Below are 15,099 nucleotides of genomic sequence, written 5' to 3'. Positions count from 1 at the left end.
AAATATCAACTACGAAGAATGTGCCAGGTTCACGGTTGTGAACCAGATAGGCACAGTGACCCTGCTAGATTCTTGGAGCTTCGGAGTTTTCCAGCCCTGAGCTAACATCTGTTGCCAATCTTTTTTTTTTCCTCCCCCAAGCCCCCCAGGACATAGTTGTATATTGTAGTTGTAGGTCCTTCTGGCTCTGCTATGTGGGACACCACCTCAGCATGGCCTGATGAGCAGTGCTAGGTCCGCACCCAGGATCTGAACTGGGCCACCGAAGTGGAGCACGCAAACTTAACTACTCGGCCACGGGGCCAGCCCCCCATGTCTCTTTCATTCACTCCTGCATACTCAGTGCCCTGTGGACATACCCTGATGCATAATAAGTGTTTAATAGTGTTTGCTGAATTAATGAGTGATGTAATTATAGAATATCAAATAGAAAAAAGTATTCTGAATATATGGAGGATATATTCAGGATATATTCAGGATAACTGACCCTCAAGAAATTTATCCACAAATCTTTAAGAATCCACCAATTCTTGAGTATCGTAAGAGTACACATTTTCTTATTAATGATATGAGGACAACACTACCTCACAGGCTTCTTATAAAGATTAAATGAGATCTCACGTTAAATGAGAACTACAAAGCTGCAATGAGATGCTGATGCAAGCGGTAGGCTAGACTCCTAGCTGCTGCGAGGATCGAGGATCGTTCCTCAGCCAAATGCAGTTACTTTGCCTTGGGGGTTGCTTGCAAATAGCTAAAACCTCTTACATTAAGTGTGCAAATGCCTTTTAGGTTTAACAGTTAAAGTGTCTTTTGGGTTGAACATCCAAGATTCAACTCTTTGGAGGCTGGGTTAATTTTAGGTAAAAAGACATTATACTTCCACATCCAGCTTGCCTTCCCAACAGGCTCAGGAGAGTTTCAGAAAAATTTCGAGGTCCTAGGTGAGAATACTTAAATCTCTAACAAAAGCGCAATTTACCATTTACTCTGAGAGGACATTTCAAATATAATGAAGTAAAGATTTCATCCGTCATTTTAGGGGAATGGCCTCATTCAGGAAACAGCACTGTCTGCACCAGCTTCTGAAGCCACCCAGCTGCTCCTCTCAAGCTTTCAAATGCCCCCTGAATCTTGTGCCCTCATGGACTGGACATGGCCTCTCAGCACAGCCTAAACTCAGCACACTGCCTCCCACAAAATAGGCCCCCTTCTCGTTTCTTTACTTCTGTTAGTGGTTATCATCATTCTGCAAAGTATGTAGGCTCAAAACCTCAGTCATCCTTTATTTTAGTCTTTTGGTGGTAAACTTCACTTCAGGAGGACAAATCCTCTAATTACACAGTAAAAGGGTGAAACAAAAGGCATTACAGATAGGATCAAAGAACTGCAGAGAATTATTAAGTTCATGCAACAAAAACAAGAAAAGGTATAAGGCTGGTTTTGAAGAACAATGGGAGGGGCCGGCCCTGGGCCAAGTGGTTAAGTTTGCACGCTCAACTTCGGAGGCCTGGGGTTTGCTGGGCTGGTTTGGATCCTGGGTGTGGACCTAGCACCGCTCATCAAGCCATGCTGAGGTAGTGTCCCACACAGAGGAACTAGAAGAAACTACAACTAGGATATACAACTATATGCTGGGGGGCTTTGGAGAGAAAAAAAAATGACAACGGGGAGATCTTTTATTACTATCACAGCCAAGAGGCCACAAATTGCGAGTTTTCCCATACAGAGAAGAGCCTGAGCAAATGGAGCTTATGTGGCCATCCTTGAAGAACCAGACACCATGCCAGACGCTTACACGTGACTTCACTCTGGTATCAAGAAACGTTCGGATGTAGGGTTATCCTCATTCCACAGATGAGGAAACGGAAGTCTTCAAGAGAGGGGAAGTTAGTGCTCTGGGCAAGAGAGTTAACAAGCCCGGAGTGGAGACTCCCAACTGGAACTGTCACATTCCCAAGTCTATACTGTTTTGCATACACTTAATACTCGCTGACACAGAAAATGACAAAAGGGGCCCGCCCCATGGCCGAGTGGTTAAGTTCGTGGACTCCGCTTTGGCGGCCCAGGGTTTCACCGGTTCGGATCCTGGGCGGAGACATGCCACCGCTCATCAGGCCACGGTGAGGCGGTGTCCCACATGCCACAACTAGAAGGACCCACAACTAAAATATACAACTATATACTGGGGGGATCTGGGGAGAAACAAAAGCAGGGGAAAAAAAAAAAAAAAGAAAAAGATTGGCAACAGCTCCGCCAATCTTTCAAAAAAAAAAAAGGAAAATGACGAGTGTTGTAATTAAATACTTTTCTATGGACTATAACTAAGCGTTTCAGAAAAAACATGAATTCTTCTAAATCAGCTATTAATAACATATAATATCAATAAACATTGTAGTTTACACCGTCAAACCTTGGATCCTTCCAGTCACAAAGGAGACATCAAGAAAAATCAATAATCCTGGAATAGCTTCAAGACAATAATTTCTTTTTCAAAGACACAGATAATTCTACTTCCACATACAACATTTTACATAATCCACAGACAAGAAGCAATAATCACTTGTAGATTGGCACGCTTAGCAACTATTTTTTACCCAAAGTATCATATTAATATAATTGTGAGGAGTGGGCCCAAGATCTATCCACCTATGCAAACTCAGCCGGGATATAGCAATTTAGAGAGACATAAAGACACCAAATCAGTGCCTCTAAGCAACATTAGAAGCTGTCAGCATACAAAGATTCATGATAGTGAAACTGATAATTTAAAGAGAAGAAAGCAACCAGAAGTAGTCTTGTAGATTGAAACTACTTTTTCATTAAACCTATTACTTATCAGGTATGATTACTTCCAACTCACATTATCTGTGAGGTATTACATTTCCGTAATTTTCCATAAAATTAAGATGCCGGAATTAAATGTATATAAACTCAGCATACCACCCAAACAATAGACAGAAATCGGTCTTGCTTCACTCTAAATCACAATCTTTTCAGCCCCTTCTAAATCTATTAAATAATGTACTTATAAAACAAGCTAGGGGCTGGCCTGGTGGCCAAGTGGTTAAGTTTGCGCGCTCCGCTGCGGCGGCCCAGGGTTTTGCCGGTTCGGATCCTGGGCACAGACATCAAGCCATGCTGAGGCGGTGTCCCACATGCCATAACTAGAAGGACCCACAACTAAAAATACACAACTATGTACTGGGGCTCTTGGGGAGAAAAAGGAAAAATAAAAAAAAACCAAAGAAACAAGTTAATACATATAAAGTAGGCAGAGCCAGCACACAAAAAACACAGAATAAATGTAAACCAGAATTATTATTTAAATAGTGGTGCTTCACGCAAATACTCTCTGTTATTATGAATCTTCATACGGTAATCTCCTCCACATATAATATCAATATATCAATCAATATACCAATATGAAATATATTCAAAACATAAATCCCTTACTCAATGCCAGATTACATTAGTTATTATGATGTTTTGTGATTAAGTTGTATTATACAGACAGCACAAAGGGCCTCCACCCCACTCACGGTCACATTCTCCAAGATGACTATTTCATGAATTCCCCTCACCCCCCAAATTGTCAAATTTTTAATTTACAGCTTTGAGGTATAATTTATACACCATAAACTTCAACCATGGTAAGTGCACAATTGATGGAGTTTTAAGAAAATTTATAGAGTCATGCATTATCACCACAATCCAATTTTAGAACTTTCCTCTCAACTCAAATATTTTCCGCCAGTATTTCTACTCCTGCCTTGTCCTTGGGTGACCACTGTTCTGCATTTTATATAGATTTGCCTTTTCCAGACACTTCGTATAAATGCAATCACACAATAGGTACTCTTTTGTGTTTGGCTTCTCTCACCTATGTTTTTAACATTCATCTTTGTTGTCACATTTATCAGTAATTTATTCCTTTTCATTATAGAATAGTATTCCATTGTATGGATATATCATATTTTGTTTATCCATTCACTATCTGATGAACATTTGGATCGCTTTCCCATTTTTGACTATTGTGAACAAGGCTGCTAACAGACATTTACAATTCTCCATGTGCACACGTTTTCATTTCTCTTGGGTAGGATCCTAAGAGTGGAACTGCTGGTTCGTCTGGTAAGCACATGTTTAACCTTTTAAGAAACAGCCAAATTGTTTTCCAAAATGGCTACGCCATTTACATTTCCAAGAGCAGTGTATAAGGACTCCAATTTCTCTACAATACCACTACTATGTAATGTCAGTCTTAATTCTAGCCATTCGAGTGGGCATGTGAGAGCATATCATTGCGGTTTAATTTGCATTTCCTTAATGACTAATAGAACACCTTTTCACGTGCTTATTGGCCATTCATATCATCTCCAGTGACATATCTATTAAAGTCTTTTGTCCACTTTTAAGTTTTTTCCTTTATAATTGAGTTGTAAGATTTCTTTATATATTCTAAAAACCTTTACCACGTTTCTAAAAGGTAAATGTTTTCTGCTAGTCTGTGGCTTGTCTTTTTACTTTATCCTCTGAAGTGTAAAAGTTTTAAAAAATTTTAATGCAGTCCAATTTACCAGTTTTTCTTTTACAAGTCATGCTTTTGGTGTCATGTCTAAGAACTCTGCTAACACAAGGTCACAAAGATTTTCTTTCTATGTCATCAGTTAGAATTTTTATGGTCTTAGGTTTTACAATTAAGTCTATGATCCATTTTGAGATAATTTTTGTGTATCGTGTGAAGTATATACAACATTATGTCTAAGTCCATTTTTTTTAAAACATACAGATATCCAATTGTTCCAGCACCATTTGTTGAAAAGACTATCCTTTCCCCATTGAACTGTCCTGACACTTTTTCAAAAACCAAGTGATCATAAATATCATGGTTCATTTCTTGAGTCTCAATTCTGTTCCATTGATCTACATGCTTATCTTATGCCAATCATACTGTCTTGATTACTATAGATTATAGCACGTTTTAAAACTAGGTAGGGTAAGTCTATTTTATTTGTTTTCAAAATTGTTTTGGCTATTCTCGGTGCTGTGCATTTCCTTATAAATTTTATGATCAGCTTGACAATTTCTACAAAAGTCTACTGGAAGTTTGATAGAGATTTTGTTGAATTTATAGATCAATTTGGGGAGAACTGCCATCTTAACAAGATTCAACCTTCCAATCTATGAACATAGACTGTCTCTCCATTTATTTAAATCTTCTTTAATTTCTTGCAGTAATGTTTTGTAGTATAAACATCTTGGTGCTTCTTTTGTTAGTTTATTCCTAAGTATTTTATTTTTTTTGATGCTACCATGAATAGATTTTTTTCTCACTTTCACATTCAGCTTGTTCCTCACTACTAAACTGTTAACCTTGCCCAGGTTGTAGAAAAGGTAGACGCCATTACACTAGAACATCATAATTTCCTTCCACCAAATCTATATACCTACTTGCCTCTATATCCGTGTTCTCCCTTCTTCCCTTCTTTTAAAACTGAAGGAGTGATCTGTTTCCTATCAGAGAACTGTCCCTCTGGGCCCTCAGGATCCTGACCATGTTTGCTTTCTCAAGGACCTCTCTCCTAAGCTTCCTTCCTTCTCTTATTAGTCCTAACAACTAAAATCATTCTGCAATATTTCTTATACTCAAAAAGCAAACAAACAAAAGACTTCCTTATATCCTCATACACCTCCAGCTTCTACTCTATATCTGTTCCCTTTCATAAGCAATCTTCTTTAAAAAGCTATCTATACAACCTATTTCTAGCTCCCGGGCCATCATGTACCCCTCAGGTCACTCACATCTGGCTTCCATCTCTACCAGTCCATGAAACTGGCTCATCAAAGTTACCGATGGCCTCCACGCTGTCAAATCCAATGGCCGTATTTCTGCCCACATCTTCTCAACCTCTCAGCCAAACTCAGTACAGTTAACTACCCTTTTCTTGAAATACTTGCATTATTTGGTATCCACGACGTGATCCAATATACATTCCCAATTACCCTAAAGCATTCTGGCTGTCCTTCTTAGCCTCTGTACAAGAGGCCTTCCAGCTTACTCAACTTAGAAACGTGCGGTGTTCCTCAGGGTTCTATTTTAGTCAAACCTTCTTTCCTCTTTATAGTCTCTTCTTCAGTGATTTCACCTATTTTCATGGCTTTAAATATCACTAATACACTGATAATCTTCAAATTGACATCTCCAAGCCAAATATCTCTGGGTTCCTCAAGATTTGTTTATCCCATTGGGTAGAGGCCTACTTGACAATCTCACAGGCTTCTGAGAAGTCAAGATTGACAAAAGAAATCTCCTGAATTCGCCATTACCCCTCTACCAAAAGAAAACAAAAAAACCTCAAAAAATTCATTCCTCTCTCAGCCATCCAATAATGGTGACTTCCAGCAACATCCCTGAGTTCTTCCTCATCCCTTCTGTTCCACATATCCAACCCATTATCATGTCCGCCTACTTCTACTACCTAAAAATATCTCAAATACGCCCGCCCATCCCTCTCCATTCTACTGTCACCTCACTAATCTAAGTCATCATTATCTCCTACCTGAACTATGGCACATCCACTGGTCAGTCTGTTTCTGCTTGCCTCAGTATTCTCTTCTCTACACAGCAGGGTAATCTTTTGTGGAAATTAATACAAGAAACCTCAACTAAACTGGAGTCAGGAAGGCCTGTAGGACCGGCTCTCATGCCCTATCATACATCGTCAATTACGTCAAACAGGAAGAGACATAAACTTTGCATCTTGGACAGGACATAAAACTACCACTCAAGGAAGATTTCTCTCCCCACCCTGCGACAGCCCAGCCAATGAGAAACGCTGCAGCTCAGCCAATGAGAATCACCGCAGCCCAGCCAAGGAGAAGCCACTGACGCCCTGAACTGCTATCATCTCCCAAAGGGCTTTCCTTTAGAACAGCCCCTCCCTACTCCCCCTTTTTCTCTCTAAAGGCAGCTCCCCTCCTTTGTTCTCTGGATTTGCCTATGGTTCACCATGGCATGCGCATCCCAAGTTGCCATTCTTTTGGCTATTCCCAAATAAACTCATTTTGGGCAAGTTTGCCCTTTAAATGGACACTTCAAAAAAAAAAAAAAAAAACAAAAAAAACCAATTCAGATGATGCTACTCCCCTGAACAGAAACTTTTAGTATTTTAAAATCCAAACTCCTTAACACTGTGTATGAGGCCTTGCAGTATGTGGTCCTTGCCATTCTCCACTCTCGTCCATAATGCTCCAGCTTTTTACTTCCTCAAACACACTACACTCTTCACAGCTTCAGGCCCTTCACATGCTGTTCCCTCTGGGAAATGTTTCACTCTCTCCGCCTTACCCCCACCCATGTCTCCTCAGAGAGGCCTTCCCTTACACCTAAGTAGGTCCTGAGAGTCTCCCATGAGTCTCTACTAACTGTACACAGTTCTTTTCCTTTTTAACATTAGCACAGGTTATAATCCATGAGGCAGGGAAGAGTTCTGATTTTTCACCACTGCATATACACCCGAAATATAAATAGTACCCAAGAAGAAGCATTTATTGAAAATATACAAAACTGATTTAAGAAAGACGCATGTTCAGCATTTCACAGGTCTGCTTGCTCTTCCTTAAAACTTTCTTCATGTAGAGGTCCATGGGATGAGTTTGACCAGCTTGGGGAAAGACTGGCAACCTCAAATGATTTGCAAAATTTTGTGTAACTATGTTTTCTAAGCAGATGTCCAGTATGTGCACAAGAATCTCAAAGGAATCCACAACCCAAAAGAAGTTATAAGGAGATACACGATCTAATAAATTCTGGCTTCATCACTTAACAAGATAGACTCAAATTCAACATAGAGTCAACTCTTGAAACAAAATGGGGAAGAGATATAGTATTTTTTTAAAAGCCTAAGTCTTATATTTTATCAAATCTCAATGAAATTTGGTATATGGTATGAATTTAAAAAAAGATTTCTGAGCCAAAGTTCTTATCATGTCCTGACTTTTATGTCATGTCTATATATGGAACCCATAAGACATAAATCCCTCAAACAGAAGTAAAGGAGGGAAGGCATAAGAAGACGCATCTATCACAGGAAAGGCTACAGAAAATGAACTGTATATGAAGGAAAACATTGGAAATGCCAAGTCTTATCAGCCATTCCAAATTCTCACTGGCCAAATACCTCGAAGATGGATCTTACAACCCCTAGATATAGAGTTAACTTCAGACTCTAGGCTGAGAGTCTCCTCTTCCAATCTCCCAGAGAATGTAAAAAAAAATCAAAATAGAAATATTTCCAGTGTCAAAATAGCTGAGCAACTAATTTCAAGTCTGTATGCTACTTTCTTAAAGGTGTGGCTAGATGGAGTGCCATCCCCACACTATAACACTCTTGTTTGAAAAATCCAATCCAATTACCTCATGTGGTGAGAACTAAAACCCAGCCATTAAGGAATTTGTTCAAGGTCACAAAGCTTGCTAAAGAGAGGACTAGAACTAGCCTCCCGCCGTCAGTGCTCCTATACCACCTTCTCAAACTCTTTGATAGCTCCATCAAAATGCTAGCATGAATTCTCAAAATACTAAGACTCTCACTTTGTGCTATTGGTTAAAAAAAGAAAAAGAAAAGACTACAAGCAGCATGATACAGGACAGAGAAATTTTAAAAGTAAATGACCCTACAGAAAGCCATTAAGTGGGCTGGCCCAGTGGCGCACCGGTTAAGTGCGCACTTCTGCTTCAGCGGCCTGGGGTTCGCCGTTTCGGATCCTGGGTGCTGACATGGCACCGCTTGGCACACCATGCTGTGGTAGGTGTCCCACATAGAAAGCAGAGGAAGATGGGCATGGATGTTAGCTCAGGGCCAGGCTTCCTCAGCAAAAAGAGGAGGATTGGCAGATGTTAGCTCAGGGCTGATCTTCCTCAAAAAAAAAAAGAAAGCCATTAAGTGTGACTCCCTTCACAAACAGTATGTTTTTCAATTGTGTATATGAAAGTGTCTGATTAAGGCAAGATTATTTTTGTAGTTTGTTATATTATTTTAGTAATTTAGAAATTAAAACTTTTAAAAGAGTCACTTGGGGGCCAGCCCCATGACCATGTAGTTAAATTGGTGCACTCTGCTTTGGTGGTCTGGGGTTCCCCGGTTCGATCCTGGGCGTGGACCTAGGCACCACTCATCAAGCCATGCTGTGGTGGCGTCCCACACAGAAGAACTAGAATGACTTACAACCAGGATACACAACTATGTGTGCACTGGGGCTTTGGGGAGGGAAAAAAGTCACTACAATATCAAACCTTACATTTACTTGTATTAAGTCTATAGCTTTTAATGCACAAATAAGGCTCTGTTTCCCTATTTTAACCTTATCACTAATGAGTAGATCTTATAATTGAACAAATTTCAAAAGAAAGACAAAATGGTTTATACTTCATTGTTCTCACTTTCCCCCTATTAAATTAATGTTATTCAAATATTCTACCAAGATATTGCTTAACACAAATGACCTAAAAGATTTTTTCAGCTTCATTAACAGGGTACGTTGCTTATAATCTTCAATAAAAGAACAGTTGGTACTCAAACCTGTTATTAGCTATTACACATTCAAAATCTGTATGAAGTTTTAAAACATTTCCCAAATAGAGGCTTTATGTAAAAGCTAAGAAAACACACTGATTAGTAGGGTGAATAGCATACCTTCCCTAATCTTTAAAAAGTAAAATAGCAGCTGGTCCCATGGCTGAGTGGTTAAGTTTGTGCCCTCTGCTTCAGCGGCCCAGGGTTTCGGTGGTTGGGATCCTGGGTGCGGAACAAGCACCATTCATCAAGCCATGCTGATGTGGTGTCCCACACAGCAAAACTAGAAGAACCTACAACTAGAACATACAACTATGTACTGAGGGGCTTTGGGGAGAAGAAAAAAAATAAAAAGACTGGCAACAGATGTTAGCTCAGGGCCAATCTCAAAAAAAAGAAAAAAAAGGAAAATAAATCACTTCTGGAAAAGGTGATCTTTAAGCCACTGAGTATATTCTTGCTCGGGAGACAACAAAATTCCTCACAATTAAATCCTATGAGCCAGACTTTTCTATCCCTAGTCCTGTTCCTCTCTGGTGTGGAACATCATTCCATAAAGCTTTTAGCTCATTCACTTTGTCTAATGACACACTGTCTCCAAAAACAAACCCTTAAACTCAGAATAGGCTTTATTTTACTCCGCTAGTCCAAAACAAGCGTAATGCACATATCTTAAGACGTTGGACAGTTGTCGTAGATTAAAACTGCATTTCTGTGTGCCCAGGATACCAACCACAAGAATCTCCCTATCTCTCTTCAGTGGCTGTGCTTCAAGACATCATCATATGTGAAATCATCTACTACACAAAGAAGGGGATCGATACATAACTCAAAATCAATAATTTAAAATCTCTACCCTTCATAAGAACTAGGGGGAAACCAATCATGTAAACAGTGAAAGTAAGAAAGAGCTGAGAGTTGGCAAGGAATAACAGTAAAGGAGAAATACTCTATTCACTAACAAGTTATTTAACTTCTCTGCCTATCAAGCTCCTAGTTAATAAACAAGAATACCCACTTCACAGGGTTGTTTCAAGAATCAAATGAGTTCTTGCACGAAAATGATCTGCCCAGTAAAAGGAACATTATAGGCACTCAACAAACGCCAGCTCCTTCCTCCTTCAATGCTTTGGGCCCTCTGTTCTTTGTTCTCTAGGCTCAGTCCCCCAGATGACTCAGCCTTCTCATGACCTTTATTAGGAAATGCTGAAAACTAAGACATTCATCAAAGCGCTGATGTGTACATGCATGCTGACAGTGCAAGAAGCTGTGTGTCCTCTACTCCCAAGATACTTAGGTGAGAAAGGCAGAGGAAGAGATCCCAAACACCTGAACTTCACGCTAATAACCAGTGCTCAGGGTGGACAAATCTCCATGAGCTTCTACCATCTCGTGGAGATGTGCACTGCCATCTCGAAATGCCTGAACTCAAACTCATCATCCCATCATCAACTCTTTAAACATCAGGCCCTCTCCCCATTCCTTTTTCTTTTAATTCTTTTTTTTTTTTTTGAGGAAGATTAGCCCTGAGTTAACTACTGCCAATCCTCCTCTTTTTGCTGAGGAAGTCTGGCCCTGAGCTAACATCCATGCCCATCTTCCTCTACTTTATACGTGGGACGCCTACGACAGCATGGCTTTTGCCAAGCGGTGCCATGTCCGCACTCGAGATCCGAACCGGCAAAACCTGGGCCGCCAAGAAAAGGAGTGTGTGAACTTAACCGCTGCACCACCAGGCCGGCCCTCCTTTTTCTAATTATGAGTGGTGTCCAGCAGAGACTGATCCTTGCCCTATTCCTCTCTCATCTAAACACCACCAGGTAACACAGGCCCATCAGGTCTACCTTCGGAATCTCCACTGTATCTCTAGCCTCACTTTCTGTCCTGCTGCCACCACCAGAGTCCAGGTCATGATTTCTCAATCCTGGCACTAGTGACATTTTGGCCCAGATAATTCTTTGTTGTGGGGGCTGTTCTGTGCATTGCAGCTTGCTTAGCAGCATCTCTCACCTCTATCCACTAGATGCCAGTAGATCTGCTCCCTTCCACCCCCATGAAAACCAAAAAAACGTCTCCAGACAGTGCCAAAGGCCCCCTGGGGGGCAAAATCCTCCTCTTCATTGTGTCTGCACTCCCACATTTCAGTGCCTGGGCCCAGTTTCTCACCACTTCATACATACACCAGAGAATCAGTCCCCAAATTCGTCTCCAGCGTCTTCCCTCTAATGTCTGTTGCACTGGCCTCCTAAAGCACTGCCTTTATGAGTCATTTCTCTTAAATCTACAACTCCCTGTTACCTTCACAATTAGTTCAAAGCTCTCCACCCAGCCTTGGTAATCTGGCCTCAGTTAAGCATTATCCCACAAAGTACCTCACATAGTGGCTACTACAGCCTTTCAATAACACAGACCTGTTCATTCAGAACCTCCTTTTCCAGTCGTCTGCTGTCGCCCTGGTCTGGATGCCCATTACCCAGCACCCACACCAGACGATGCCTGGTTCTCCTTTCCCAGTCTCTCCTCTCCCTCACTCCAAAACTATCAATGAGTCTACACTGCCTATTGAAATATGAAATCTTCCCCCTGTTCCTTAGATTCTTTCCTAATATCGTCTCTTTCTAACTCTATGTCCCATTATCCCCAAAACACACTCTACCTTAGGCAAAACCTGACTACCTGCTCGTCCTTGAAAAGGCCCCCATCCTTCTCACCTTTGGTTATGTTTTCTCTGCCTGAGTCCTCTTTGTTCCACTGCCCTCCCTCCACACTAACTGAAAGTCCATCTGAATTAAGTCAAGAAGCCTTTCCTGATCATACGTCCTTTGTGCCTCCCCATGACGTTCACATTCTGTGTTACGTTACACACGTGCATTCCTGCAGATTACAAGGTCCTTGAAGGCCTCTTACGCCTGAGGTCCTGCCCTGCCCAGCCTGGAGCTAAGTAAATATTACGTATGAGTTGCCCCAAATGTTTCCCACTTAGAAAGCAAAGGGGATGTGTTTTCGGACGATCCCAAATTCCTTTAAGAGAATTAAGTCCACGTTCGCCTTTTGTCTCAAATTTTATGTCTGAGTCCAATTTTTAAGTACAATGCCTTCAAGATACCCAGAATGCTATTTAGTATATATTATTATAAGAATTCTTCCTTGGAGGCCAGCCCTGTGGCGGAGTGGTTGAGTTCGCATACTCCACTTCGGCGGCCCAGGGTTTCGCCGGTTCGGATCCTGGGCGCAGACATGGCACCGCGCATCAGGCCATGCTGAGGCGGTGTCTCATGTAGCACAACCACAGGCACTCACAACTAGAATATACAACTATGTACTGGGGGCTTTGGGGAGAAGGAAAAAAAAAAAAGAATTCTGCTTCAGGGAATTCCTACTGCTTTCAACTTGTAACTGAATCCTGAATATTTATGCTATTTAAGCTCTCTTTATACAAAAAGGCAATAGAAATTTATTTGTGAATGTCAAAAAAGTTGAGCAAAACATGAAAACATCTTGGGTTGGATTAAACAAATTTCAAGCAAAGGTTAATTAACGCTAATTTGTCTATTCCTAAACAATACATTTAAAATCCTAAAGTCTGTGCACCACTAAAAATATGAAAGTCAGTTTATTTCAGCTCGCCCCCACCCCCCAGCGCAAAGACATAAACCAAAATAGAACACAGGAGGTTTCTCCTCAATTTCAGCTCCTAGATGACTTGAAGGTATCTTTTGTTATTTCTACAGAAAGAGCAGTATCGTTAAGGAGCATGTTCTGACCAGACCTCTTTCTGTAAGCCTAACTCGAAAGCCATGAGCAGAGTGTAGTACCCTACACCGCCACCATGGTTCTTCAGCAGGGGTCAGCAAACTGCAGGCCCTGCTTTGTACGCCCCTGAGCTAAAAATGGTTTTTACATTTTTAAAGGGTTGTAAAAACAAAGAACATTCAACAGAGACGGTACGTGGCCAGCAAAGCCTAAAATAATTACTCTCTGCCCCTTTTCAGCAGCATGAATTTGAGACTCCTAGCTGTTGGTTTGTAAGACACTCAACTTTTCCTCCTGAGATTTTAAACAAGCAATACAAAACATACGAGATTATTCCAAAAGGTGGGACTAATTCAACTTAGCCACAGTTAATGCACACGTAACTTCTAAGACAGGCCCGGTGGACATTTTTATACTTCCCATAATTTCTGTTAGAAGGAACCTGACTCTCATTCTATGGTGAGCACACTTATGTTCGAGGAGTGAAAGTGCCTGGCCCAAAGTTGCACTAGCTAACAACAGAGTGGAGTCAAAACTCCTGACCCAGTGCTCTCTGCAGTGCACCACATCAAACCTATGCACACGGTTTTAAGTTTTGGAGATCTGGATAACTGGCTTCCATCATAATAAAGATGAAAGCTTCAAACCTGTTCCTTATATGCTGTCTAGGCCGACTCTTACTAGCAGCTCGTTAACATTAAGCAGAGTAACGTTAATGCTCAACACATGCATTCGACAAGAGCTTCCAGGAAGCCTTCTATTTTAAAAACCGATGTGACACAGAAAGCCTAACACTTGCTCTGCTTGCTCCTCTAGTGCTAGAGATGGAGGCGAAGGCGCACGTTCGACTTCCAGCTATTCATTACCTATCTCCCAACTCAATCCACAGGTTCCACCAAATGTTATTGAATGCCAATGGAAAAATGTCCAGTTTACATCAGCCACACGTTCTATAGTTAATCACAACTTCTTTTCATATCTACTTGCACCCTAGCAGCCAGAAGTTCAAATTTTTTAATCTCCCTAAAATTTAGCTTCCTTAAAAAAACTGCTTCTATGATTCCTAAATCTATAAAACCCACTTTGTGGCGTCTGCTCGGTTAATCCAAGCATCAAAAAACACTTACTTATAGTGATAACCTCACTACCCCGCAGGACCCGAAGAGCTATGGATGTAGGACCAGGATCTAGGACCCAAAGGCACGGTAACAATCCCAGATCCTCCATCTGAAGTTGCTCTTTCCCTGCCAAAAAAGAGACTCGGAGGGCAGCCGAGAGACAGGAGTCGGGCTCCTCAGACAACACACGGCCCCCGGCCCCCGCAAGACTTTTGTCCCCGAGGGCGAGCCTCCGCCTCGACCGCGGCGCGACCCGGCCGCCCGTACCTGCGTCCCCCACGCCATCCCGGGGACCTGCCCCCCTGCCCCCCGCCGGCCCCCGCCGCACCTGGACCACCACCTCGTGCGGCAGCTGCGCGGCCCGGAACAGCTCCAGCACGCGCCCGTTGGCCGCCACCTTCTTGGTGCTGTCGACGTCGCAGTAGGAGAAGAGGTCCGCGTAGTACTTCTGCTCCGCGTCGCTCAGCGTCAGGCCCTCCATGACCAGGCCGGGAGGCCGCAGTCCCGCGGCGCCGCGGGTTCGAGTCTCCGGCTCCCGCCGCTCCCCTCCGTCGCGCCGAGCAGCGCTTCCGGAAGGCCGCGGGGCCGCGGGGCTAAAGTCTCGGGGGCTCGGGGCCGAGCGCGACCGCCGCTCCGCCTCCCGCCGCCAT

At 42.1% G+C, this 15,099-nt stretch overlaps 1 protein-coding gene across 4 annotated transcripts in view; it reads right to left on the bottom strand.

Annotated features, from left to right (window-relative positions):
• Positions 1–15,093, bottom strand: part of REPS1 (RALBP1 associated Eps domain containing 1) — a 79,399-nt gene extending 64,306 nt beyond the window's left edge. For all 4 annotated transcript variants that reach the window (XM_046674398.1, XM_046674399.1, XM_046674400.1 and 1 more), the window contains exon 1: positions 14,778–15,093. In XM_046674398.1, the coding sequence (XP_046530354.1) occupies positions 14,778–14,930 (153 nt within the window). In that variant the 5' untranslated portion in view covers positions 14,931–15,093. The remainder of the gene's footprint in view (positions 1–14,777) is intronic.
• Between the last annotated feature and the right edge of the window lie 6 nt (positions 15,094–15,099).

The sequence above is a fragment of the Equus quagga genome, chromosome 11, assembly GCF_021613505.1.
Source record: "Equus quagga isolate Etosha38 chromosome 11, UCLA_HA_Equagga_1.0, whole genome shotgun sequence".
In the NCBI taxonomy this organism is placed as follows: Eukaryota; Metazoa; Chordata; class Mammalia; order Perissodactyla; family Equidae; genus Equus; species Equus quagga.
The sequence above is the reverse complement of the archived record's forward strand: the minus strand, read 5'-3'. Positions and strand labels throughout refer to the sequence as shown.